General features: G+C 47.9%; 1 protein-coding gene and 1 non-coding gene across 4 annotated transcripts in view; one reads left to right on the forward strand and one right to left on the reverse strand.

Annotated features, from left to right (window-relative positions):
- Positions 1-26,915, reverse strand: part of EPHB1 (EPH receptor B1) — a 409,323-nt gene that overhangs the window by 76,129 nt on the left and 306,279 nt on the right. For all 3 annotated transcript variants that reach the window (XM_032488058.1, XM_032488067.1, XM_014557700.2), the window contains 4 exons: positions 12,997-13,121; positions 5,756-5,918; positions 1,714-1,822; positions 763-827 (listed from right to left, as the gene is read on the reverse strand). In XM_032488058.1, the coding sequence (XP_032343949.1) occupies positions 763-827; positions 1,714-1,822; positions 5,756-5,918; positions 12,997-13,121 (462 nt within the window). The remainder of the gene's footprint in view (positions 1-762; positions 828-1,713; positions 1,823-5,755; positions 5,919-12,996; positions 13,122-26,915) is intronic.
- Positions 5,401-5,472, forward strand: TRNAV-AAC. Its single transcript has one exon. It is a non-coding gene; the product is annotated as a tRNA-Val (tRNA).

Consider the following 26,915-nt stretch of genomic DNA (forward strand, 5'->3'; position numbering starts at 1 on the left):
AATTCACAAGGAGTTATTTGGAAACAGAACATGTCTGCTGTCAGGACCTCAGCGTTCTGCTTTCTGGAGGCAGGAGGTGGCCCGGCTGACCGAGGGGGACCTTTTCAGATCCTGCCGTGTTGTAATTACACAGCTAAAAGAATAATTCTGACACAGGACTTTACGTCGTACGTGGGTTGGGGGGGAATCGTAGTTCTAAAAATATTATATATACGTTTTCAGAAGAAGAGAGGAATAGATAATGAGTGAGAAGAACTTTTAAAGGTATTGCTCGAAAGAGAATACTTGGGAGATAGCCCAACACTTTGGCCTCTTGGGCTCCGCTATCTTTTTTAATTCCCTACATTCGTGTTCTCTGGCTTATCTGTGAATTTAGTTAACACACATTCCCCAGCCGCTCCATTGGATAAGATAAGGCAGAAGATGTTAATAGAGAGCCCTCCATCTTTTCCCACTGAGTCTGATTTCAGGATTCATTGACTTGCTAAACCCAATCTTTCCCCTGCAGTCCGTGTCCCACTTGGGCTTATCAGTGCAGAAGATAATCTACCTGCTGGGCATCCACTGAGCGCCCACGAAGGGCGGACACAGATAGGGTGGGCAGCCTTGGGCCCTGGGGACCCAGCCACTGGGCACTGGGGGTGGGAAGAGGGCCGGCAGTTGGGACCGGCCGGTCTGGCTCTAAGGAGCGCTCCAAGCACTCAGCCGCTTGACTCAGTGGTTCTCCGGGGCTCAGGCAGTGGGTGTCTGCTTTCTACTCACCTCGGCCTGTGCTGTAATGCTGGAGTTTATCGCTGTACACAGCTTCCTTGCTGTAAGCCCGTTTCCTGTGGATACAAGGGGCAGAAGCTCTCTCAGCCGGGGTGCACCCCACCACTCTGCGCCCGGGACCTCCACCCGGGCCTCCAGTCCTGACAGGGGCTCAGCCGGACATCTCTTAGCATTGGGAACTGCAACTCTCACTTTAAGTGGAGCTCCTGTTGCGGCCAGCGTTCTGGCTCAACCACCACTGTGGGCAGCTAGGTCTGTTTTCAAGTCAAGGTCTTTCAGAGGCTGGCAGGGCAGGGGGTTCTCCACCAGCGCTTGGTGCAGAGGCTCTGGAGGATGCCTACCAGCACTCTGGCCGCACTGCGGAGCTGCAGGTCCGGCTACAGGGCTGTGCGCAGCAGAATCCGTGCTAACCGCCCAAGGCGGCAGCAACAGTATTAAAAATTCACAAGGCCTTTGCACCGGCCCTGCTGCAGAACTTGCAGCTTGTCTTTTCCTCCTCGGCTCCACTCCTGCCCACCTGCCACTTTCCCTGTGCCAAAGGTCCTGTCTCTCCAGCCAGAGGATGGGCTACGGCACAGGGTGTGATACTCCAATGGGTCAAACACAATTTTATAACTGTCACTCCAAAAAAACCGCCCTGTGTGAGCAGGGGCTAAACGTCTTGGCTAAAATGAGGTTTGAGGACAAATGCTATTTACTCAGAGCTTTGCCTGGCTCTTACAGAGGATTTTATCCCAGGCACAGAGAAAATAAACAATCTGGAGAATTCTAGGCTGCCTGTGGATGGAGATGGGGGTGATGATTGGGGTGATTTTGATGACACCATCAGGTGTGTCCCTGAATGGTCAGGCCCTGTCTTGTCTGCATGACCGGGGAAGGGCCCACAAGTGGGGGCTTCCTGGGTCTGAGGCGAGCAGGCAGGAGCCGGGGTGGAGGTCCTACCTGCTACAGACGATGGAGATGGCCACCAAGGACACCACGAACACCACCCCGGCCGCCGCCGAGCCAGCGATCAGGGGCAGCTGCTCCCGCAGCTCAGACTTGTAATCGTCTAGGTGAGAAAAAAAAGGCATTAGAACCTTTCTGTATGCCCTGTGCATAGGGCTGGTACTCAGTGATGACACCAAACACATCAGATACATAGACAGACGGATAGCCAGAGAAATAGATAGTTAGGGAGTTTCTGCGCTTCAGAGTAAGACTGACTCAAACAAAGGATACATCATTAAGTCACAAATAAAGACAACCAAAACCAAATGACAATGACAACACTAAAAGCAAAACAGCAATTACAGAAGATCTCAGGACATGGAGCTGATGACGTTTGTCCCAGAGCAGAGGTGACCCAGGTCTCCACGCCCTGATTCAGAAGGTCTCTCAAAGGTTTGAGCCATGCCAAGGACACGTCTAATGGCAGGGAAGGAAACCCTTGTTGAAGGACCTTCTCAAACCGAACGTTGCTGACATGCACTGGAGTAAACAGAGTCACCGAGCAGACCCCTCAGAGCATCTGCAGCCAGCCAGCACTGCACCAGGAGCTGCGGAGGGGGAAGGAACACCCAGAGACGGCCCCGCAGTCTCCACCTCAGACTCTAGAAGAATAGGATCCAGGCTTTTCTCCAGTGTTGGAACCAGGCTGTATTACACAGGGGAGTGGGTGCCGGTGGGTCACAGAGACGGACAGAGCTCACCCAAACCCTGGCTCTCCCCGCGGGGAAGCCTGTGATCTTGGACAAAGCTTTCAGTCCCTCTGACTCTCAGACTCCTTCTCTGTTAAAATACATGTTTTAATCAAATCATGTGACACCTATTTCACAGTGTCTGACCTAGCACAGATGTCCCGAACACTAATTCTCTTCCTTAATCTACATAAACCACTCTGCCCAGTGGCCTGTTAGTATCCTTGTGGTTACTCACACCCAGGGGAGTCAAGGAGTCAGTATCTAATGTTCAGGACTGGGACGTATGCAAGCCAAGCTATGTATGTTCTGTTACAAGTAGGGTTGCCAGATATAGCAAAGAAAAATACAGAATAGAAGTATCTGGGATACTTACACTAAAGCAGTATTTGCTGTTTACCTGAAATTCACATTTAACTGGCCATCCTGTGTTTTATCTGGCCACCCTCATGACAGTTCCTCTAGAAGTGAGGCTCCCTGTGCCTGAGCCTGACTGTAGGACCCATTCCTGCTCAAATCTGCTGAATCTAGAACCTCCGTGTGTTTACCAAGCACTCTGGGTGGTTCTTATGTGCCCCAGTGTTTGGGAACCATGCTTCAACGCTGTGGGTGGAGGAGGAGACTTCTAAAGACAAGGATGTTGTTCTTCAAGCCTCCCAGTCTCTAGAAATCAATTTTAAAGACTAAAGGTAGAGTTTCAGTTTCCCTCTGCTGAGAGCTTTTTGTAACACGTGTGCTTAAAAAATTAATTTGGAAGAGAAAAAAAAGAAACGGAAGTGAGGAGTCCAAATAGATTAAAAACTTCCTAAGCCATGTGACCTTCAGGCTTTCAAACTGATTTTTAAAGAGCCAGAGGCTTCGAGAGCCAACATCGTCGAGTTTAGAAGTCTCCTTCTCCACCCATAGAGTTGAAGGATGGTTCTCCACCATCGGAACGCGTAAGAACCACCTGGAGTGCTTAGAAAACATGGTAAACCGTGGTAAACCTTGGTAAGCCCTGCTGTATAAATGGCTTAAAAAAAATTAGGCGGCCAAGTCAAAGGTAAGCAGGCTGTAGCTGAGAGCAGCCCAGGGACCACAGCAGCTCTGGTCCATGTGGAGGTCACCTGCCCAAAGCGTGGTCACTGACCCTGGGTGGGACCCACAGGTCCCCCCACCCCAGTGACCCTATCACTGACCAACCTTCAGACTCACCTTTGTGCTGCAGAGAGACCAGAAGCCTCGGTGAATATAATTACTACTGATGTGGGAACCTCAGTCATGAAGACAAACACTCTAGAATTTGGCCACTTACCAGAACTCTCTCACATCCGGCCCCTCTTGGGTTTACAAAACTTAACTGCCAAATGTAAAAGGAATAGCCTTCTTGGGAGAAATTTGTTACTTCTTGATTTGTCTAGCAGAATTGCCAAGAGACCAGTGCTCAGAGCATGCTGAGTTTTGGGCTTTTAATCCTGTGTGTTTCCTGATGTCAAAGTGCCCATAAATCTAGAAGGTAAGCGAGGTGCTAAGAGGGTGACAGAGTCTTTACGGAACAGAAGACAGCCTGTGTTCGCTTCCTACCAGCTGCCTTATTAATCTGAGTCAACTGGTTCACCTTTCTACCCTAGCTCACCGCCTCAAAATACGAGCAAAACCGCCCCTAAGTAAACTCAGCACCAGTTGCAAACTCTAATTCTAGAGGCCAGACAGCTCACATCAAAGCATCCAGGCTCAGACCCCTGGGTAAGCCCTGCACGGGGCAGCAAGCCCCCAGCTCAGAGCCCAGTCCTCACACCAGAACACCCAACAGCCCTGGCTCCTCTTACAATTTTTCACAACGAAATGGATATCACAATTTTGACATGAAATCATCTGATTTTCCAATCTTTCTGGTGAATTTTTAAATTGTTTAAATATATGAGTCAGGAAGGGATAAATTGGGACTTCGAGATTTGCAGATACTAACAACTATATGTAAAATAAATAAATGACAAGTTTCTGCTGTACAGCACAGGGAACTCTATTCAATATCTTGTAGTAACCTATAATGAAAAAGAATAAGAAAACAAATATATGTACATATATGGATGACTGAACCATCATGCTGTACACCAGAAATTGACATGGCATTGTAAACTGACTATACTTCAATTATATATACATATGTATATAAAATATAAATCAATATAAAACCTCCAGCCCTATCAAGTTACATTGGAGAGCACTGGCCTAAAATAAAATGTTTTATAAAGGCAGCTGGTTTTCTATATGATTTAAGTAATAAAGGAAAAACTAAAGGCTTTCAACTGGGAAGCTGGAAACAGACTGACATTTGGGAAATGATCAGAAATAAGTCATCAATGAAGAAATAAATATGGAGAAACAGGTAAATAGACAGTAGGATAGATATATGAACATACACTCTGTGGTCAGTGGCTAACAGAGACAGACACCCACACGCAATGCTGAGGGAAGTCAGATTTTCATAACAACTAAAGGGGGTGGTCTCAGAGGACTGGGGAGATTGTTATAACAGGAAACTAATAAACCCCAAAGGTGGAAGCATTTTTGGTGACAGACTGTCTGGCCTTGGGGATCATTTGGAAAACAGTGGCCATCTCTCTGGCTACAATGAAGCAGGGCCTTCTGGGGGTCACCCCAGTGAAGCTGCTTTCAAATATTCCGAGATGCGTGAGACAGCCACTCCCCAAATTGTGTCTCTCTGCTTTCTTCCTGGCAACCTTGGCTCGTGCAGTGAGGCTGTGCGCTCAGCTCCCAGCCCCGAGAGCAGAGGCGTGAAGTGGGAGTGAGGGTGAAACCACAGAGGCACCAACAGAGGCATATTCTTCAGTTATGTGTGGGTCTCACTGCTGTGCGAACGCAGGTCCACACGTGGGGACCTCTCTGCGCGTGTGTGTTGCAGACAGCCTTTCCAGCGACCCCATGAGGATGTTGAGAAATGGTAGAAGAGGGTATAGCTCAGTGGTAGAGCACGTGCTTAACATGCACAAGGTCCTGGGTTCAATCCCCAGTACCTCCATTAGAATAAAAAAAACTTAATAATAAATAAATAGACCTAATTACTGTCCCCCACAAATAAAGATGTTGAGAAACGGGCCAGACTTCAGACAGACATCCTGCCCAGTGAGTTAAGCAAATCTACAGGGCCCTATTGAGGATGAACCCTTCTGAGAGAACTCCACAGGAATCTAGTTAGAGGCTAGCATTTTCGCTGTGAGCACAGCTTCTTAGGTGCTGCTTCTCCTCCCCAAATGCTTGCCCCATGCCCAGGTCACCGGGCTTCCCAGGTCCCGGCCCCTTACCGTCTGTCAGCGTCTGGAAGCACATCTTGCCGCTGAATTTGCCGTAGCCGGCCACGGTGCGGGCGCGCACCTGCACCACGTATACGATGCCTGGCCGCAGCCCGTCAATCCGCGCGGTGTTGGTTTGGCTCCGCGACGTGGAGGAGTTGAATTCATTGTGTTCCTGCAAAAGAACAAAGGGCCGAGGTCAGCAGCCTGCTCCTGAGCACACGGGCCCCCTCAGTTTTTGGTCCTGCAGATCTGCTAGTTGTCCCCAGCCCCAGGGCATCCCTCAAAATAGGGACAGACTGGCTTGGACAAACCAGCTCTGGACCACGGGGTGGTGATGCTCTAAAGAGGGGGGTCTGAGCGAGTGGCTGATTCTCACAGCCTGGCAGGGGGACACATAGTCATTTTCCACTCCTTCCCCCTCCAGGGTTCAGAGGCAGAATAGCAAAGCACATCCGTCTTTGACCTCAGCGGAAGCACACGTTGGCACCCTGCCCACCTCTCTCTGTCTCAGTTTCTGCATCCTCACTCAAGACCTTCCTGGTCACTTCTCGCAATGGTTGTTCTAGATCACTCCTTAAGGGCCCTCAAGTCTTCAGACAAATGATTTTGTCTAAGAGCTTGAGGCCATTCAGGACTGCCTCGCACCCCTGCTTCTACTGTCACCTTGGCAAGTGTGTGTCTGGGTCCTCATCTTCCAAGTTCCGCTCCGCCAGCATCCAGGGAGGGCATGTCCCTCCTCCCTGGAGAGCAGGGCCTGTGTCCTCACCCGTCCCACTATTCAGGGGGCCAGCCCCCACTCCTGTGTGTCACTCTCTTCGGCACTGCCCTGCCCTCTACTGTCCCTGTTACCTGCACACGTGTTGTCGGGTGTGCATAGACGCAGCTTGTGTATCTCATCCCTCTGACTCTCCCCACCAATGTGAGGTCCTTAAAGTGTCCCTACTTCCTCTCTTTCTGCTAATCTTACCCAACACGTGGTTTGTACCTGGATTTTGGTAGCCTCCCATCTTTTCTTCCACTCCCTGCCTACCAAATCCGAACTTCTCTTGTAAAAAAGATCTCTGACTCCCTAAAACTATTATCAGATAAAGAAAAAACTCCTAAATCTCGGTCCTTGGATCTTTTGTAACAAAGTCAACTCCAGGCTCTCACATGCCCCCAAATTGCCACCTTCCTGTCCCCCCAGGTGCCACAGCCCTGACCACCAGGCCTCTGCCTAGACTGCTTTCCCAGGCCGAAATGCCTCTCTCCAGGCCTCCCCTGCGTTCTCCAGGTGCCTTAAGCCTCTCCCCCTCAAGCCGCTTCTTCTAGGAAAGCACCCCTCACTATTCCAGCCCACGGACTCTCGTCTGACGTCCCACCCTCAGCACCTTCGTACACACCATCCCGCCTCTGATCATTTCCACGCGAGCATCTTGGAGATGATGGCTCACCCCGCAGTGTGCAGCAACAAAGTTTAGAATCTGGGTCTGCCCCTGTTTCCACCATGAATCTTAGAGCAAAATGGCGACCTTAGTGAAAAAGAAGACCTTGGGTCACCAGGAGGGAGGCCCAGAGTCCTATGTGCTGATCTAGGGTACTGTGACAAGTTCAGGCACAACAGCCCAGGAGACATGTGACACACGAGGGGAAAGTTAATGATGAGAAGCCATATCCTTAGTAAGCCATCTGTAAGCCATATCCTTAGTCAAACCACAGAAGAAATGTGTGAAGCTGAACCAGGACAAAAGAATACAGCACAACAGTAAGAAATTACTGTTGTCTTAAAATATGTAAAAGTCTACTTTACAAAGGCTACAATGGATGACATGATGTGTGATCATTCACTCATTTGGCCAGGCGGTCAGCTGATGTCATACTACCATGTGTTGGGCACTACACAAGGGCTGCAGGTCCCAAGTCATGGTCTCTCCCCTTGGGTCCCCAATACCTTGTGAGGTGGGGCCAAAAATAAACAGAGTATGACAGCAGTGCCAACTGAGTGACCTGGCAGAGGGGGAGTGGCAGAGGGTCCCCCAGCCCAGACTGATAAGGAGGTCGGGAGGGGCTCATAGAAAGGGTGGCATGAGTGAGTCAGGGAAGATGAAAGAAATTAGTCCCATGGATGAATGAGGAGAGTGAGAGTTGAACTGAATATCCCCTGAGAACAGATTAAAACATGCAAAGGCAAGGCCCGCAGGAGTTCAGGAACCTGCAAGAAACGGGGCATCTCTGGAGTGTAGGTGGCATAGCGGCTGGTGATGAATGACTTGGAAGCAGTTGTAAGGGACCACAGGCCAGAGGCCAGCTCAAATAGACAGCTGAAAGTTACAGAGAGGCCCGTGCCCCTAAGGGAGGCAATATCCATTGGCCTCTGGGAGGGGCCTCCCCAGCCTCTATCTGATCTATTTTAAAAAAATGAGTTTACCACCAACACCAACGCCACCCCCATCACCACCAATCAGGGATTCAGCAGAAAGAAGGGCGTCCACCCTAGGAGAGGTGCCACCTAGAGCTTTGGTCATTACTGTCTTGACACACTGGAGATCTGAAGCTATGAAAATCATCGTCCACCTTACGAATTAGGACAAAATCCCATTGCTACAAAATCCAGGCGGCTGCCTGAATTCCATGGCTTTATGGGAATTGGATGCAAGGACGCACTGCTTGAAATACGTGAGGCACTGGCTGGGCAGCTCTTTTTACTGAAAAATGTATGTGGGTGTATTGGCATTTGGATCGTGAGGACCAAACATGAACCCATCACCACTTTATCGTCCATGCATTCTTCAAGAAGTTCAGTGATTAAAATGAGTATCCGCCCTTTTCCCTCTCAAACCATTAGTCAATCACAGACAAATAAGGGAGAGCAAAGAGCAGGGTTGCTTTTTCTCTTGTTGCTTATGACAGATTTTTATAAGCATCTGGGAGACAGAGGCTGCATCTGTCTAGGGCAGAGACCACGCCTTCTTCCTCCCTCCATCCCCAACCTAGCACAAGGCTCCCCCTGCCCGGGTGCCCAGCTTCTCAGTGCTAAATGAATGAATAAACAGCACACTTCGGAACAGTTGTTTGAACCGATCGATTGAGCACAAAATATTGCCAAGGTCTGAAAGGGTTTCTATGAGAAAATCATCCTAAATTGGAAGGGTAGAAATTCCCAAGGTCTCAACCAGCCCGTTCGAGCCTAGACAGTTATTATGGAGGGTGAGTCCTCAGCTAAACGCTTAATCATTAAGACAGCCGAGCGCAGATGTCGATGCTCCTCCCCTGATTTGCCTACAAGCACTGATGCCAGGAGTGAAAAGTGCTACAAGACAGTAAACAGGAGAGGATGATGAATGGAAACGTATTAAAATGGGGATGGAGATGAACATGGGAGAGGCTCTGGGAGTGTCATCAGCTCGATGGCATCTGAGCTCTCTATTAATGAGCTGTTGCAGGAGGCAAAAACCTCATTGATTGTATTCACGGCGCTGAAATTGAAAGGTGTCCCAAGCACAAACCGAGAGGGTAATATGGAGCGGAAGACCCAGGGAGGGTTTTCAGGGCTTGGCAAACTACAGCCACTGGCCAGCTACCTGCTTTTGTAAATAAACTTTTATTGGATCCCCGCCACTTCCATCTAGGGACATGCTGCCCACGGCTGCTTTCCTGCTACAGAGGCAGAGTTAGTAGTTGGGATGAGGACTCTATGACCCACAAGCCTGAAATATTCACAGCCTGCTCCTCACAGAAGAAGTTTGCGGCTCCTCCATCCATAGGATGGAGGAATGATGGGTTTTGTTTCTTTGGACTGAATTCCAGACATCCGCTGGGCTGAGTTCTGTTCGTGGTGGCATCTTCTACAGCCCAGGATTCCACGACCTTGTGGAGCAGGTGGGTGAATCATTCTGGTTACAAACACTTGGATTTAAAATTAAGACACAATCTCTTATTTCAGGGGCCATGCTAATTCTGAGGTCCTCAGTGTCAACACGGTTTCATCTAATCCTACAGTGAGCTCAGAAATATACTGAAACACAATAAAACTGTTTAGAGTTCTGGTTCTGTGGTTCCCTAGCTATGACCTGTGCAGTCACGGGTAAGCCATTTAACCTTTCTGTGACTTATTTCCATCGGCCAGAAATTGGTTATATCTGGCTTTCAAGTATCTTTATTTCTTTTGAGGATCAGAAGTCATCTATCTGTGAGTATCTGGCATATAATAGGTACTCAATATATGATGAATTATTATCATTGTGGTTATTATTTCAAAATACCCTCACAAGGTCCTGTCTTTTCTTTAGACATATTGGAAATGGTCAAGGCAATGTAGCAGACTTCATAGTTAAGCACTTTATAAGTGAGGGATCTATCATAATATATGGAATGGTAACCAACGCTTGGGCAGAGGACTTTCTGCGTTTCTGAGGAAAGCAGTCTATCCTCTGGGACACCAGTATGCTTCACTGAGGTGTGGAAGCACCCTCAGGCACTGAGCTGCTGTGCATGTGTTCTGTTAATAATTAGTATAAATTACCGGGAGGTAGGGACAGGGCCTGAAAGAGGAGGATGACCCTCCTTCACAGCATCAGATGTTGAGATTAACTACAGTTTTTCCACGGAGGAGACCTGCACGGACAGGGAAAGGCCGTGGAGGAGTTGCGCATGGATCGGGGAATGAGGAGCCATGGTTTTGGTTCCGAGCCCGCCCCATCCCCAACCCTGCTGTCATTAAGCCCTTCAGCCCCGCCCTGGGGTGACTGCCCTTTGCTCTACAGATGAGGAGGAAGGCAAGTGGTTTCCACACATCCAGCCCCTTCCCAGCACTGCCACGGGCTGCAGGGCAAAGAACCCAGGCTGTAGATCCTTTGCTAGCTGTGCGATCTGGCCAAGTTGGTTTTGTCAGTTTTTTAACTTCTTTGTGAATGAGTTTCTTTCCCCAAAGCAGCAATACTAGTATTTACCAAACTGGGATGTGAGGGGAAGAGGAGGTAATGTTTAGAAAGCCCCTAGCACCCAAAAGAGGCACCCTAGGGAGAAATTGTTACTATTTTCCTGAGATAAGCCACAAGGCTCTAGTTCACGTGTGTGCGGAAAGGCGGACTGGAGTGGAAGCTTGCTGTGACTCTGACATCACGCTGTTTACTGGTCACTCATGATATTCTATTCTATCGAACTGTTAGATTAACTTGGCGGTGATATGAGGCCATGTGGCCAATTGGCTAAAGAACATTTTGGAATGTCAACATTCACCTTATTAACTGATAAAAAGTAGCAAATAAGGGCCCCCAATTAAAAGCTGAAAGGATATAATGGTGGCTTATGAATCCAGATAGTTTAAATTACCCCAATTTCTTGCATTATCAGAATCAACTGTGTACAAAACCCAGGAGCCTCTAAATGAGTCAAAAGCAGCCTAACCCTCGCCTTGCTGGCCAAGTTCAGCTGTAATGGCTGGAGGGCATGCCTCTTCGCAGACTAGACTGCGACCCATCTGGCCTTCCACTCTCAGCGAGGTAAATTGGTATCATTTTACAAATGCGAAAATGGATCTAGAGCGGTTCAGTCATGGGGCCACGGCTGTGTGGCTGTCAGTTACGGAGGGCCCTGGAAACTGGGGCTCCTGCCTCCCAGTGCAGTCGAGTTCCACCATCCAACAAGGCCTCCATATTGGAGGTGGCAGGTCTTCATCCTTTTCTTAGTGCCACTGCCCCACTGGATGATCTCAGCCTATCTAAGGGCTTTTGTACCATCTACATACTGACAACTTCCAAATGGACATCTCCAGCCAGGTCCTCTCGCCTGAACCCCAGACACGCACATCCAGCCGCCTTCTCCACGCCTCCACTTGGCTCTCTCAAAGGCATGTCAGACGTTGAGCTCAACTTCCCTCACCACAGACATGCCCCACCCACAGTGATCCCTTTCTCAGTCACCAGTGGTTCCATCTTTCTACTGACTCAGGGCAAAACCCTCCCACATCCAAAATCCAACCTGTTGGAAATCCTGTTGGCTCTATCTTCAGTATATATTCCTGCAAATCAACTCTGTTTCACCAGCCCTCTACTTCCTCTCTGATTCAAGCCACAATCCTCCTTGCCTTAGATGATTGTGATCTAGCAGGTCTATTTTCCATGGAAAAGCAAGCCCGAATGATCCCTTTAAAATGTAAGTCATTTTGTGTCGCCTCTATTCCAAACCCCACTACAGATCCCTACCTCACTCAGTGGAAAAGCTCAAGTTCTTAAGGCCCAATATGAATGCGTCCTCTGATTGCCTTTCCCCTGTCTACTCTTTCCCTACTGCATGCATCACTTCAGTCATACAGCTCTCCTTCCTGCTCCATGAATCATCAATCATGATCCTGCCTCAGGGCCTTTGCACAGGCTCTCTCTCCCACAGGTACCTGCTTCACAATACCAGTACCTCCTTCAGGTCTTTCCTTAGAACTTACCTCCTCCAACAAGCCTACTTTTACTTTTATATTTATTTCTGCAACCTACTCCTCCTCCAAACTTGACCCTCCTGATCCCGTTTACCTTGATCTACTTTGCCCCCTCTTTCCACTCCTCTTTTTCAAACACACTGTATAATTACCTTATTTGTTACATTCATTGTTCATTGTGTGTCTCCTTCTATTGGACAGTAAGCTTCTTGAGGGCAGGAAACCTTCTTTTGATCACTAATCTACCCTAGAATAGTACCCGCCATATAGCAGGCACTTGATAAATACTTCCTGAACAAATACGTAAATAAATTTGGTGTTTGTACAAATTATGTGCTGGGTCAGTAGAGAAAGTACCATATTTTCTGGGGATTTTGCAAATGCTACAGGTCATCATGGTGGAAGGAAGGCCTTGCTTCCCCCACAGCTAGCCCAGGGGTCAACTCCACAGGGTACCATTTCCTCTTTTTTGGAGCACATGCCCTGCTGTCATGCCCAGCAGCAGCTGTGAAAGAACAGTCAATGAAAATAATATATAATATATAAATTTCCATTTCCATTGATTTCAATCTCATCCTTTTACATTTCCATTTAAATATTTTAAACCTCCATACATGGCTCGGTGCAGTAGTACCTGCATACAATTTGTAAATAAACAATATTACATTGGAGGTAAATGATCAAAAATGCTAAAAAACACTAATTTACAAAACCACAAACTCTTCAGAAGGTTCAGGGGACACCAGGTGCTTTTGTAGCCACTGCATTAGTGTAGCAAGCACATGGCTGGGAGAATGGGCTTGGTCCTCGCCATCCCTGACAGTCCAGTGAGCTGGCTCACCTTCTCATAGTACCGGATCTCATAGTCCAGGATGATGCCATTGGGCTGCTCTGGCTGTGGCCACGACAAGGTGATGCTCCTCATGGTGGCGCTGACCTGGTGCATGATGGGAACAGTGGAAGGGGCTGCGGAGAGAGGGAGAGACAGGGCAGGTGAGCAGACTCTCGACTAGATGAGAGGTGCCGTCTTTCAGAGAAAAGCAGGCAGAGAAATATCACTGGGTTGGAACCCTGCCCTTTCTTTCTTTCCCATCAGCTGAGCTGGATCTACAGAACTTCCCATGGGTTTTGCAGAATGAATGGAGTTTGGATACCAAAGGAGAGAAAAGATGACAGTTTAGGATGGGAGAACGTGTGTGAGGGCAGGGGCTGGAGCAGTAATGGTGTTTTCTGGGCAGGAACGAGCAAGGCTTGGAAAAAGAGGTGGTTGGAGGAATCACAGGAAAACAGTGTGGAAACTCTGGGGAAGCTGGAGTCAGGCACGGAGAGCATGACCAGCAGGACAAGCCCAGGCTTCAGGCATTAGGACAAGAGGAGCCATGGGATGGTTTTGAGTAGATAATGTGGAAGGAACTTCAGTCTTGCAGTAATGGGCTGAGCCATCACAGGGAAGAGAATCTGGGGGCAAGGATGACAGCGAGAGAGCAGAACTAGTCAGATCAGAATTGCTGAGTGGTGGGAAGGAACATTCTAGCAAATATCTCCTTCTGAGATGGCATGTAAAATTTTCCTGTGTTTCTAAAGTTAGAGAAGGGGTAGGGTGTAGTTCAGTGGAAGAGTGTGTGCCTAGCTAGCATGCACGAGGTCCTGGGTTCAAGCCCTGGTACCTCCATTAAATAAATAGATGAATAAAACTAATTACCTGCCCCTCCAAAAAAAATTAAGTAAATAATATTTAAAAATTTAAAAAAACTCAGTGAGATACCATTTCACACCCACTAGTTTGGCAAAAATGAGAAAACCTGATAAAATCGAATGTGGCTCAAGAATAACATTGGGGAAAAATTTTTTTAAAAAAAGTAAAGAGGGGGGTATCTCTCAAAAAGACACGAACACAGACCAACAACAGTGTTCTCTTAGACTTCCTGTCAGTTTTCCAAATGAGGCTGTCTGCTATCAAGAGCTCACAAATATAAATGAAGAAATGATACACGAACCAACCAAACATTTGGAAACAGAATAATCATTCCAAAATCTGCGAAGTGCTTCTGAAATCTCCGTTTAAAAAGAAGATTATTTATTTCCAAATTTGACATTTTTCACACGGTGTAAAATGAAAACAGTCTGGAAATAATAAATGAGGGCTGTCTGTCTAGGGGAGGAGGTGGGTTATGGATGAGGCTGCAGTCCGTGCTCTGCTCAGGGGCTGTTCCGTTTAGTACTGGTGCTTCTGCAGTGATGAAGGTCGTTTCCTCGCACAAACTCCACTTTCCAAGGGTTTCTTTGGGGACCATGGCTGAGCGACATTTACTATCCGCATTCTAAGTTAACAGATTCCCCTCCAAGACCTGAAATTGCAGAGCATGGCTACCGGGTCACAGGGGTTACTGCGTTCTCCGCGATCTGCTGGACTCTCAGTGGGCACCTACTACACGAGCCCCCGGCCAGGGTGGAGATGCAGAGCACTTGTTCTGAAGATGCTCACAGTCCAGAGAGCCATAGGAGAGCACAGTGTGAGGGGTGCTGTGAGGAGCCCTTAGACTCAGAGTGTCTGCCTGGGATTTTGCCTGGTTCCCATTAGAGACCTTGCGATGGCCTCGAAAATGTGCCTCTCAGAGATCCTACTCTTGGGAGCATCACTGCCTAACAGGCCCAGCTCTGCATTCTGTAGTCCATCACCACATAGAGCCTGCTTCCCACATGCTGCTCCCAGCCAAGGGCTGAGAGTGGCAAGGATGCTATGGTAGGTCCATTCCTGACTCTTCTGATGGACGACTTTCGCTCAAGCACTCCCCACTGGACTTCACAGTGCTTCCTTGTACTCGTGGCAGTCTAAGACTCTCCCCATCCAATCCTCCTTCCTTCTCTCTCTCCTTTGGAAGGATTAGGCTTCGTTGTGGTCTGATGGCTCTCCCAGCCTCTTATTTTCCCAGTAAATCTCTGGCAAATCTAATACCATCTTGGCATCTGCTTCAGTGGAGGACCTGAATTGATGCAGTCCTGAAGTCCCCTGTCAAGTAGTCTCTGCCCAGCCCTGCTGCGTCCCCAGGGATGGGAGGCTCATTGTCTCTAGGAACCGCTGCTCCATACCTGGATAGCACTCACCAATCTGCACATCTTCCTTATTCGTATCTGAAATATGTCTTCTTCCCACTGGTCTCAGCTCTGCCAACTGAAGTAATATAGAATGTTCCCTCTTCCACGGAACAGGCTTGTCAAAAAGTTCAAGAAACTAGTTAGGTCTCCCCTGAGTTTTTCCCACTGCAAAGAATGGCCAGATACTGTGAACATTTCTCCCATGATATGCTCTTTTCCAAATGGGGCTCATGTTATCTAAATCTCTCTAGGCGTGAGGCTCAGAGGTGAACTCAAGTTCTCTCACTGCTGTTTGAACAGCAAAGATTAGAGTAAAACTAATATCCACCATGATCTGTGTACTATACATCTATTAACGTGACCATTAGCCTTTGCTTCAAAAACATGTCCCCACTGTTTGATTTTGAAACCATAGTCAAATATAACCTTCAGGTTTTCCCATGGTATGCTCCTCATCTTTGGTCTACAGGGTTGACTTTGGGCTTTGACTCCAGGGATTTACATGTCTCTAGGTATCTTTATGGTGTCAAATCTGGCCTATTAATCTAGTAAGTTGAAATCACTTTTGATCCTGGTTCAACCATCAAATGCATCTTCTCTTCCTTCCAACTTAGTCTCATGGCCCAGATTCACTATTTATTTAAGCAAATATTTACTGAGCAACTGTCACGTGCCAGTAACTGTCTTAGATTCTAGAGATGCCATTGTGAGCAAATTAAAATCACTTGCCTTCATAGAGCTTCTCTTCTATTGGAGGGATTCAGAGACTAGACACAATAAATAAATGAACCACGACGTATGTTAAAAATATTAAATACAATGGGAAGAGGAGATAAAGAATGGATAGGGATGCAGGGAAGGAACCCGGGATGCCAAAATGTAGAAGGCTGGCTGGATGAAGGCTGCGTTCTAAACTATGTGGTCAGCCAAGCCCTGCCTGAGAAGTAGGTTTAGGAGCACAGGAGGGAGGAAGCCAGCCAGATACCTGGGAGAAAAGCATGTGATGGGGAGAGGCCAGGGAAAAGTTTGATCTGGGAGCAGCCTGGCATTTCAAGGCAACAGCAAAGAGCCAGTGGGACTGATGGAGAGAAGAGGCCACAGATGGTAGGGCCCCGAGAGACACCGAGAGGATGCTGGCTTCTACTGAGTGCAGTGAAGACCCATGGGAGGGTCGTGAACAAAGGAGTGACATCATGTGACTTACACGTTGACAGAACACCCCCTCCCGCTGTATTGCGAATAGAGCGCAGGGGGCTGTGTGAAAGCTGAAAGAATCCTCCCAGCACTATTGCACTAATCCAGCTGGAAGAGCGTGGTGACTTGGACCAGGCTCAGAGTGGTGGAGGTGGTGAGAGTGGAGGTGGTCAGATTCTGAATATATTTAGACTATCTCAATGGCTGTGGGATGTGGAAGACACAGAAGAATCAAAATGGCTCCCAGGTTTCTGTTCTGAGCAGCCGGAACGGTGGATGTTATCAACTGAGATCAGGGGAGATGTCAGCACAGGCAGCGTGGGAGGAAAGATCGGGCGCTCCGCTTTGGCCCTGTTCGCTTTGAGACATCCAGGATGTCCCAGAGTAGATGCTGAGGAGGCAGATGCACGCAGAAGAGGTCCAGGCTGGGGTCATAAAACTGAAGTCATCAGTATCGCAAAGATACTGAAAGCACCAGGAAATAACAAGAGATCACCAAGAAAAGGAGCAGAAGAGAATATGTATTCTGAGATTCAGGAGATGAGGGAAAGCCACCAAGGGGCCTGAGAAAGAAAGGCCAGTGAAGTGGGAGGAGAACCAGGGTGCGGTTGCCTAGAAGTGAAGCGGGAGTCTCTGTTCCGGGAGGGCAGGACGTGTGGGATGCGGCTGCTGAGCCACTGACGTGAAACGAGGAACCGAGGGCAGCTTTAGTGTAGGCTGGATGATTAACGGGGTGGCTGGCCCGAGGCTCTTTTTTCCCCAAGACCTGTGTGCACCGCGCAGAGCCCCGGGACAGGGTGAAGTCACCTCGGGGAAGATGAGGCGGTGTTCTGGTGTCCGTCGGGATGGTTTGGGACCCTGCTGAATCCACCAGGACGGGGAGGGGATAATAGTCCCCCAAAGTCCCCTCCCCCAACCAGACTGAAAGAGCCGCCCTGGAAACACGACTTGATCCACACGGTGTCGGTCATGTCAGTGCCATGTAGGCGTTCAGGATCCTTTCTGCCTCGAGAGCTGAAGCATCACGTATTAGAAATTAGAAAGTGGGGAGGGTAGAGCTCAGTGGCAGAGCTCATGCCTAGCATGCATGAGTCCCTGGGTTCAATCCCCAGTACCTCCATTAAATAAATACATAAATAAACCTAATTACCTCCTCCCACACCCATCCCCCCAAAAAACAAGAAAAAAAATTGGAAAGACTAATCTTGAGGATTTTGATGGGCTTGGTTCTCTTCTTTGCCTCAAATCCCTGGAAAGCCATCATTCAAAACTCATGTTTGCCAACCATTGTGCCAGCCCCTGGCTCTGACCACCCAGGACAGAAGGACAAATGAGAAAGTCACAATCCTAGGTGGGGAGGGTAGAGCTCAAGTGGTAGAGAGCATGTTCAGCATGCATGAGGTCCTGGGTTCAATCCCCAGCACCTCCTCTAAGAATAAATAAATAAATAAACCTAATTACCTCCTCCCACACAAACACACACACACACAATGAAGAACCTAATTACCTCCTCCAAAAAAAGATGAAAAAATAATTGAAAAAAAAAAAAAGTCACAGTCCTGCCGTGAAGTCCTGGTTGGGGTCAGACGAGAAAAAGGCAATCATTCTGCAGGATGTTCCAGAGGCAAGGGAGAGCCACACCCACCGAGAGGCACGCCCTATTACGCAGATGCAAGGACCTCCCAGGGGCCAATCAGCAGCGCACAGATCCAGGAGAAGCTGCCAGAGTAACAGTCACCGCTGCCAGCGTTTCTTAGGTTTATGGGGATGACAGCAGTGTCACAGACCCCTTGGTGGGCTGTTTATCCTCAAAGAGGTCACTCGAAATGTCTTAACAGTTTAATAGAGATGGGATTTTGCACAGGGGAGAAAGTAAGAAAGTAGTGGGAGTTCTCCTCCCTGAAAATCAGGCACAGCTCTCATTTGGTATTCTGCCATCGGTGATCACCGACTGTGACGGGTTTGTTTGTTTGTTTGTTTCTTTCTTTCTCCAAGTGCAAATGCCACATCTAGATCTGGTGTTTTACATGCTATAAAGCCTTCAGACGAAACAGAAAAATCAAAAAGGGCTCAGGTATCCACTCAGACACCGACTTCTAGCAAAACTAAGGCAGATTAAGAAGGGACGGGAAGATTCATTCAAAGAAGCAGCCCCCTGGGACCCCTGAATTCGATGGTTTGAACAGTAAGTCCTGGTCAGCTGTCTTTTCTCCATAAACCTGCATCCTCAGATGAAGGAACAGTTTCACTGAATGCTTGAATGAGTCTCTCCCACACAAGCACACAGAACGCTTTTGACTAAATTAAACATTCTATGGAGAGAAGAAGATGAAAATTATGAAAATTCAGCAAATAAGCAAATATAGACCTTTCTTTAGAAAAAGTGAGGACAAAAATTAGCTTAGGGGTTATTTGGAAAGATGGTACTGAAGGATCCAGAAAGATGTGATTGGCCCATAAAGGCAGAGCTCGAAAAACCCAAACACAATCAAAATTGCCCTGCACTCCTCAATCAAATACAGAGGCGAACCCAAAAGGAAGCCAAGATTTGAAGACGAAGGAGGGGAAGGAAGGACAAGTGTCCTGTCAGGCACTGAGGAAAATCAGCAAGCAAACAGAATCAGAACCAGGAGTGTCTGAAAGAGCATCTGCAGCCAGTAAGAAGAAGCCCTTTAAATGTGTCACAAGTAGAGACTTGAACGTCATTGGTCAAGGGGCTCAGGGATGGAGACAATGCAAAGGCAGACTGAGTGAGCCTTCTCTGTTTTTGTCAAGGAAGACTTCGGGAAGAACTTACTCCCAAATTGCTTTTGAAGCAGACAGATCTAAGGTAGTATATCACAGACAGCACAGAATGCTCTTGCCTGAACTGACAAGTGAAATGTAGATTAAACTGCAGGGATAGGTTGGCCCCAATTGCAAGCGACGAAAGAACTCACAAGTGACAACGGACAAGCATCAGCCCAAACTGCCAGTGGCATATGGATGAGACCCGGAAGAGCATCAGCCAGCCCTCCACTTGTAAGAAGGATTCCAAAGGAGTTTGTAAGGACTGCACTCCTGTGAGACTCAGGCTGGGTCTGGGGGAATGGCGTGAATCTATCTCAGAAATTAATAACCCAAAATCTGGACCTTGGAATCTTCACATGTGGAGCATCAATCTCCTATCCCAGGTTCACCTGGACCATATATTTTATATTTATGACATTCCTTGACCTTTTAATGTAGTTACTGACTCAGTCATGTTCAAAGTTTTCCCTTACTCATTTTGTTTTCCTTATTTGCTAGGGGCATTTCCCCCCCACAACTAAGCATGTCAGATTCCAAAATGTGAGAATGAGTTGACGCTTTCTCCCTAGGACAGTTATGAAGTTCTAAAACATTATGTTTGCTTATCAAAAATTACTTCCTAATGTCTTCATTGATTTTTGTGTAAAAAGAAGTCTTTCTTTGCTGTGCAGAAGCTTATAACTTTCATTAGATCCCATTTGTTTATTCTTGTTTTTATTTCTTCTAGGAGAAAATTTTTGAGATGTATGTCAGATAATGTTTTGCCTATATTTTCCTCTAGGAGGTTTATTGTATCTTGTCTTATGTTTAAGTCTTTGATCCATTTTGAGTTGATTTTTGTGTATGGTATAAGGGAGTGTTCTAGCTTCACTGATTTACATGCTGCTGTCCAGTTTTCCCAACACCATGTGATGAAGAGACTGTCTTTATTCCATTGTATATTCTTGCCTCCTTTGTCGAAGATTAGTTGACCAAAAGTTTGTGGGTTCATTTCTGGGCTCTCTATTCTGTTCCATTGGCCTATATGGAAACCATATGTAAAACAAAAAGACAACCTACGGAACGGGAAAAAATTTTTGCAAATGAAACCGACAAAGGCTTGATCTCCAGAATATATGAGCAGCTCATATGACTCAACAAAAAGAAAATAAACAACCCAATCCAAAAATGGGCAGAAGACCTAAACAAACAATTCTCTAAGGAAGACATACAAATGATCAATAGGTACATGAAAAAACTGCTCAATATCACTAATTATCAGAGAAACGCAAATCAAAACTACAATGAGGTATCACCTCACGCCAGTCACAATGGCCATCATTCAAAAGTCCACAAATGACAAATGCTGGAGAGGCTGTGGAGAAAAGGGAACCCTCGTATACTGCTGGTGGGAATGCAGTTTGGTGCAGCCACCTGTGGAAAACAGTAGGGAGATTCCTCAAAAGACTAGGCATAGACTTACCGTATGACCCAGGAATCCCACTCTTGGGCATATATCCAGAAGGAACCCTACTCCAAAATGACACCTGCACCCCAATGTTCATAGCAGCACTATTTACAATAGCCAAGACATGGAAACAGCCTAAATGTCCGTCAACAGGTGACTGGATAAAGAAGATGTGGTATATTATACAATGGAATACTATTCAGCCATTAAAAACCAACAACATAACGCCATTTGCAGCAACATGGATGCTCCTGGAGAATGTCATTCTAAGTGAAGTAAGCCAGAAAGAGAGAGAAAAATACCATATGAGATCACTCATATGTGGAATCTAAAAAAAAAAAAACCAAAAAAACAAAGAAAGCATAAATACAGAACAGAAATAGACTCATAGACATAGAATACAGACTTGTGGTTGCCAAGGGGGTGAGGGGTGGGAAAGATAGACTAGGATTTCAAAATTGTAGAATAGATAAACAAGATTATACTGTATAGCACAGGGAAATCTATACAAGATCTTACGGTAGCTCACAGAGAAAGGAATGTGACAATGAATATATATATGTTCATGTATAACTGAAAAATTGTGCTCTACACTGAAATTTGACACAACATTGTAAAATGATTATAAATCAAGAAAAAAGGTTAAAAAAAAAAAAGAATTCTTTCAACAGTTATCACCACAATCCATTTGGGGATATAAGAAAGGATGTAACCATTTAGTGTGGTAAAATAATTTAAGACATCAAAAGTATCAGTGGTTCTGGAGACCAATAATAGCAAAACACACATACATTCAAAATGAAGTTGATCAGTTGGAGTAAGATGTTTGAAGAGGTATAACAATGTGGAGCTTGGGTTTTCAGAGTTCAGCAAGTCTTGTCTGAAAGGCAAGACAGTGTTGCTTCTGCGGGTGGAAGTCATGCCAGGGACAACCTTGCTGTGAGGTCACCTCTCACCCGCCCTAGAGCAGGGTGCAGGTCACAGCTGAGTCCCTTCTACCTGGGTTCAGATAACAAGACTAGCAAACTTCCTGGAAGGCAAGTGGCCTCTTGAGGTAGAGGGCTTTCCTATCTGAGCCTCCCAAGGAAGAGAGCTCATTGCCACCCTCAAAATAACTCATACTGGGTGTGTGTGGAGGGGAAGCTTTCCTCAGTCTCTTCACGTGGTTCATGGTGGGGAGGTCCTCTCAGGGACCCTTCGGGACTCCTCAGAGCAATGTGGCTTGCCTCAGCCTGGACAGTGCGCATCTGAGGTTTATCATCACCCCTTGTATCATCCTGGGCACTGCTGTTTCTAGGACAAACGTCCATGATTTGTTGGACATTTGGGTTGTTTCCACATTTTGACGATTGTAAATAATGCTGCTAAGAACATTCACATACAAGTTTCTTTGTGGACTTAACGTTTGCATTTCTCTTGGGTGTATCTAGGACAGGAACTGCTGGATTATGTGGTAATACTAACCTCTTCTATTTTTGTAGAACAGAATTTCCTGGCCAAATCATCCTTGGACTAACCATCTGTTTGCTTTTTTTTTTTTTTTTTTCAATTTTTTGGGGGGAAGTAATTAGGTTTATTTATTTATTTGTTTTAATGGAGGTACTGGGGAAGGAACCCAGGACCTCGTGCACACTAAGGATGCACTCTACCACTGAGCTCTACCCTCCCCTCCGGACTAACTGTCTACAATCTACAAGAGAGGTCTCAGCTGTGAGGGAAAACAAGGGTGATAAGGAAGAGTCAGGAGCCAAGGGTCCCAGCCCAGAGCAGCAGGAATTAGCCAAAATAGAGAAGGGCAATGCTCAGGGCTCCACAGATGCTGCAGCGAGACGAGGGGTCCCATTCTGGCCCTGCCGTCTGCTCGCTGTGTGATCTTGGGTGAAGGTTATTTAACTTCTCTGGACCTCTACTTCTTCAACTGTAAAATAGGAATTTTAACCCTGATGTTGTGAAATTTCCAAACATCCTGAGGGTGTGCCCTGTGTGGTCCATGGCTCCTTCCAACTAGATCCAGTCTGCCAGGCCAGGGGACTCAGCCACCACCCCAAAGTCTCCTTCTGGGTCCACCACTGTTCACATATGCAAATCAATCCCTGGGCGTAGTTCCCCAAGGTAAATGTGAAAAGCATGATCCAGTGACAAGCCTTGGGTATTTGTTTGATAAATAACTTTGAGGGGATAAATGAACACGTCAACACAGTCAGTGTGGAGCAATGAATGAGAATGGGCTTGGAGAAAGGGAAGGCTAACAGCAGGGTTCCCCAGAGGTTGGTGTGATAAATGTTCCAGAAGAGAGATGCTTTCTTGGAACATCTCAAGGTGACCTGAAGTTTTTCTGGGAAGTAATCAAGGAAATAAACACTGGGCTACCTTGTCCTTGAGGACAAGGAGAGCTTGTGACAGTGGGGAGGGGAGGGGCATGACTCACCCATCAGATGGTGTGACTTGGGCCCAGGAGTCACCATGTTCCCTCGGCTCCATGTCCACCTGTCTCCAGGTCTTGTCACCCGTATCTCCTTACACCTAATATCCTGTCCCAACTCCCTTGTCCATCTCTCATCTTCTTCACTTTAAAGTATGCTGTGGCCAGATTAACCTTTCCAAAGCTCTTTTTATCCACTTCCTCTGATGCTCAAAAACCTCCAATGGCTCCCCAGTGGGAAAAGCCCCAACTACCTCCCTAACATTTCCCCTTGTGGCAGCCACTGGCCAGTCCAGGCTGCCTCCCTCCACTCCCTCTCAGGAGCCCGCTATCCTCATCTCAAGGCTTCACTCACCAAGTGCCAGCAGAACTCAGCTTCGGGGATCTCTGCCTGCAGGAACACCCGCTACGGCCACCTCTCTTCATAGTCCTACCAGCCTTCAAAGGTACAGATCAGGTCACACACTGCCTTGGCTTAGCTGTGCCAGACTACACCCACCAGAGGGTCCCATCCCTTCTCCCAACTTAAAGTCTTTATTTTTAATAACCCTCAAGGGGCTATAATTGCCACCTTGGGACACAGTGCACTGGGATCTAACTTTCCAGGTGCTCCTCTCGGGTCTCCATCACTGGAATAAACTCTTTAGGGCAGAAGTCATGTTTTTAGACTCTTCCCACTGTGTCAGCAACATGATCGATGTTCAGTAAAAGTTTGCCCTTACTGGAAAGATTGCGGGCTCTTCCCTACAGGCGCTGGAAGTTAAAGGGGTCAGAAAATGGCATAGCTGCAGCAAATGTGGACATTGGCCTTTAAAGGAGAAAAATGTGCGGAGAGGTGGGGCAGGGCTCTGATTCTGCAGCCTGTACCTGGGAAGGAATACGGAGTGTGTCTGAATATAGCGGTCCTAGGGGAGCAGGGAGCAGGGACAGGAGTGCTTGATCTCAGAGGCAGAAACTGGGAGGCTGGGGCCATTCCCATCTCACTGGGATGTCTCAGCTGAGATGTTCCCCTAACATGAGTGCTTTCCTAGCCTCTTTTCTTTTTAAGCTGTGGAATCCTTTCTCCCAAGAAAAGATTCCTTGAAGCATCAAGTGGAGAACAGAACAATGCAGAGCTACTCTGGGTGATTCAGAAGCAAGAGTCCCAGAGCCCCGAGGCCAGTCCATTTCCTATCTCCCCAGCCCGGACTCTGAAGGTTTCACGGAGAGATCCAAAACTCCCAGGCCGCCTGCAGAAGCCCCCTTGAGCCCTCAGATTAAATTCCATGAGTTCTTAAAAGGCACGGATGATGGGACTGAATACGAGCTGCTGAGGGTGAAAGGTTATCTTTTTCCTTATATGAACTACATCCTTAGAGAAAAACCAAAATCTGCATTTAAATGTCAGCTAAAGACATCAGGCCCATGAGTACTGATGACAAAGAACAATTTGCACATGGATGAACTGTGCAAAGGATGAACTGCGCATAGAGGACTCATGCTTTTTCCACCACCCCTTTTCTAGCAGACGACCCCATGGAGAAGGTACTGCTTAGATCACGGTTCTCCCTCTGTTGATGAAAACTCATTTCACTGCACAAATAGGCTTGAATTTTCCATTAAGAAGCCTGACTCATTAAATATTTTTGGTGCAGTAACAATTCTGGTCAAAGTAAATTAAACAAATAAGCAATTCATTTGGAGGCTGGATATGAATACAAAAGCAGAATTAATTATTTTTCTAATTGTTTTCCCCTCCTGTGGACATTGGCTTCTCTGCTTTTGCTCTGGGCTGTGGCTTGAAATGACTCTGACATCTCCTTCCAATTTCCCTCTCTACCTTGAGTCACCTGGGGACAGAGGACTGCTTGGGGTGGAAGGAGGCATCAGTTGGATGCTGCTGAATACTGGCTGAGTCTTGTCACAGGCTCATTCAAGCGTGAGTAGGAGAGAAAGCGAGGGCTTCCAGCCTGGGTGGCTGAATCAGCCCCACACCCCCAGAGAGGAGCCTCCTTCACTGGTCTGTCCACTAAAGGTTTGGTTTTAAGCCAAGGGAAGGTGTGGCAGTGGGGGATGGGGCTGGGGGCTGCTCTGAGGATGTGGGTTTACAGCAGAGGCCCTCGTATCCGATATGACCTCTGATGGTGGGGTAGGTTCATTACTGGGATCATCGATCTGACCCTGCTAATTCTCAAAACGAGCTCCCGGATCAGCATCGCCTGGGAACTGGTAAGAAATACCCCAGCCCTATTGAATCAGAAACTCTGGAGGTGGGGCCTGAGTTTTAACAAGCCCTCCAGGGGATTCTGATGCAAACTCAAGTTTGAAAACTGTCTAGAACTCTAGAAATCAGAATGTTAAATTTTAAAAGGATATCAGAGGTTATTCAGTTTTCTGTCAATTCTTACAAGTTATGGAAAGAGAAAGTGACTCCCGGAGGTCCCCAGCGGGCTAGAGCAGGGCAGAAACAGCCCAGCTCCCGTCCCTGAGATGGATGCCGGCTCTCTCTCCCCTCCACCCACACTCAAGCACCCAGCACTGTCAGAGCCCTGGGCGGGGGGTTCCCAGCATGCGGGAGCACTGCAGTCAGGGTCCCCTCATTCATGGGTGGGCACTGTCCTCTGGACCTCTGATCCCTCAAAGAGATCTGGGTCCCCACAGAGAGGTGGGCGTGTGCAGAGCCCTATGGCAGGAGGGCGAGGCATCCTGGCTACTGGTGTCCTGGGGTCCCTCTGCCCCCGGGATCACCCCTGCCTGGCATTTTCTCTCCGTTCCTTCTTCCCGCTGGGAGAACCAGAAAAAGGCAGCAAATGGGAGTGCTGTGCCCTGTGGTGGTAGGAGGCTGTGAAGCGACCTTGAGCAATGGGGGTTCTTGCCAGATGGCACCCATCCTAGGCAGGTGCCCCAGGGTGGCTTTGATGGAAGCTGAGGCACATGGCTCCGCTCTGCCTCCCACAGGCCTGTCAGCCTTTCTGGTGTGGGACCTGAGCAACGACTGTTTGATCACAGAAGGCAGTTCATTAGAAACGTCAGCACTGAGTGGCCAGAGGGGCGAGCACACAGCCTTGTGCACCCCGTGACTCCCTGGTTCTCACTCACATGCATTCAGCAGAGCACCCACCACAGCCGGGGAACACACCACCACCCCCAACGCCTGACATCACCACCACCAACACCAGGCGGGGGAGCTGTGGCTGCAGCTCTTCCCCAGGCCTAGAGGTCAAAGTCTTCTGGTCTTGGCGCCAAGAGCCCCCTTTCCTGCAGGCAGGATTCCATCTGCAAAGCCCAGCTCTGAGCCCCTCCCTGCACACCACCATCCCTCCTTCCCCTTGACCCTGACTTCCTCCTCCACCATGGTGCATGCCCCTGCCCCGCACCCTCCAAATGGCTGTTCCAGAATCAGGAAACTCCCCTGTGGCCTCCACCTGGCTCTTTCCAGAACATTCCCTCCAATGCCCACCTTAAGAAACAGTAGGTCTCCCTGCAGACACCTCTGCCCTGCTGCGCTCTCAACGGTGGCGGTTTATGACGTTATGCCCGACACATCTCAGGATCAGGAGGTGGACGGTGTCCTTGTTCCTATCTACCACCGCTCAGCATCTCCTGCACCTTCTTTACGGATGCCAGCCGGCGAGGCCGCTGCTCCCTGCACTTGGGACGTCCAGCACTCTACCCACCACCGCTCCCCGACTCACTGAAGCCTTGCGTGTCCACTGTCTCCTTCTCAATCTGAGCCTTGCCCCTGTGGGTGACTCCAATGTCCGCCTGAACAGCGCACTCTCGCTTCCCCAATCCCCACAGCGCTTCCCTGTCTGCCCTTTCCTGCCGGGCA

The sequence above is a fragment of the Camelus ferus genome, chromosome 1 (assembly GCF_009834535.1).
Source record: "Camelus ferus isolate YT-003-E chromosome 1, BCGSAC_Cfer_1.0, whole genome shotgun sequence".
Lineage (NCBI taxonomy): Eukaryota > Metazoa > Chordata > Mammalia > Artiodactyla > Camelidae > Camelus > Camelus ferus.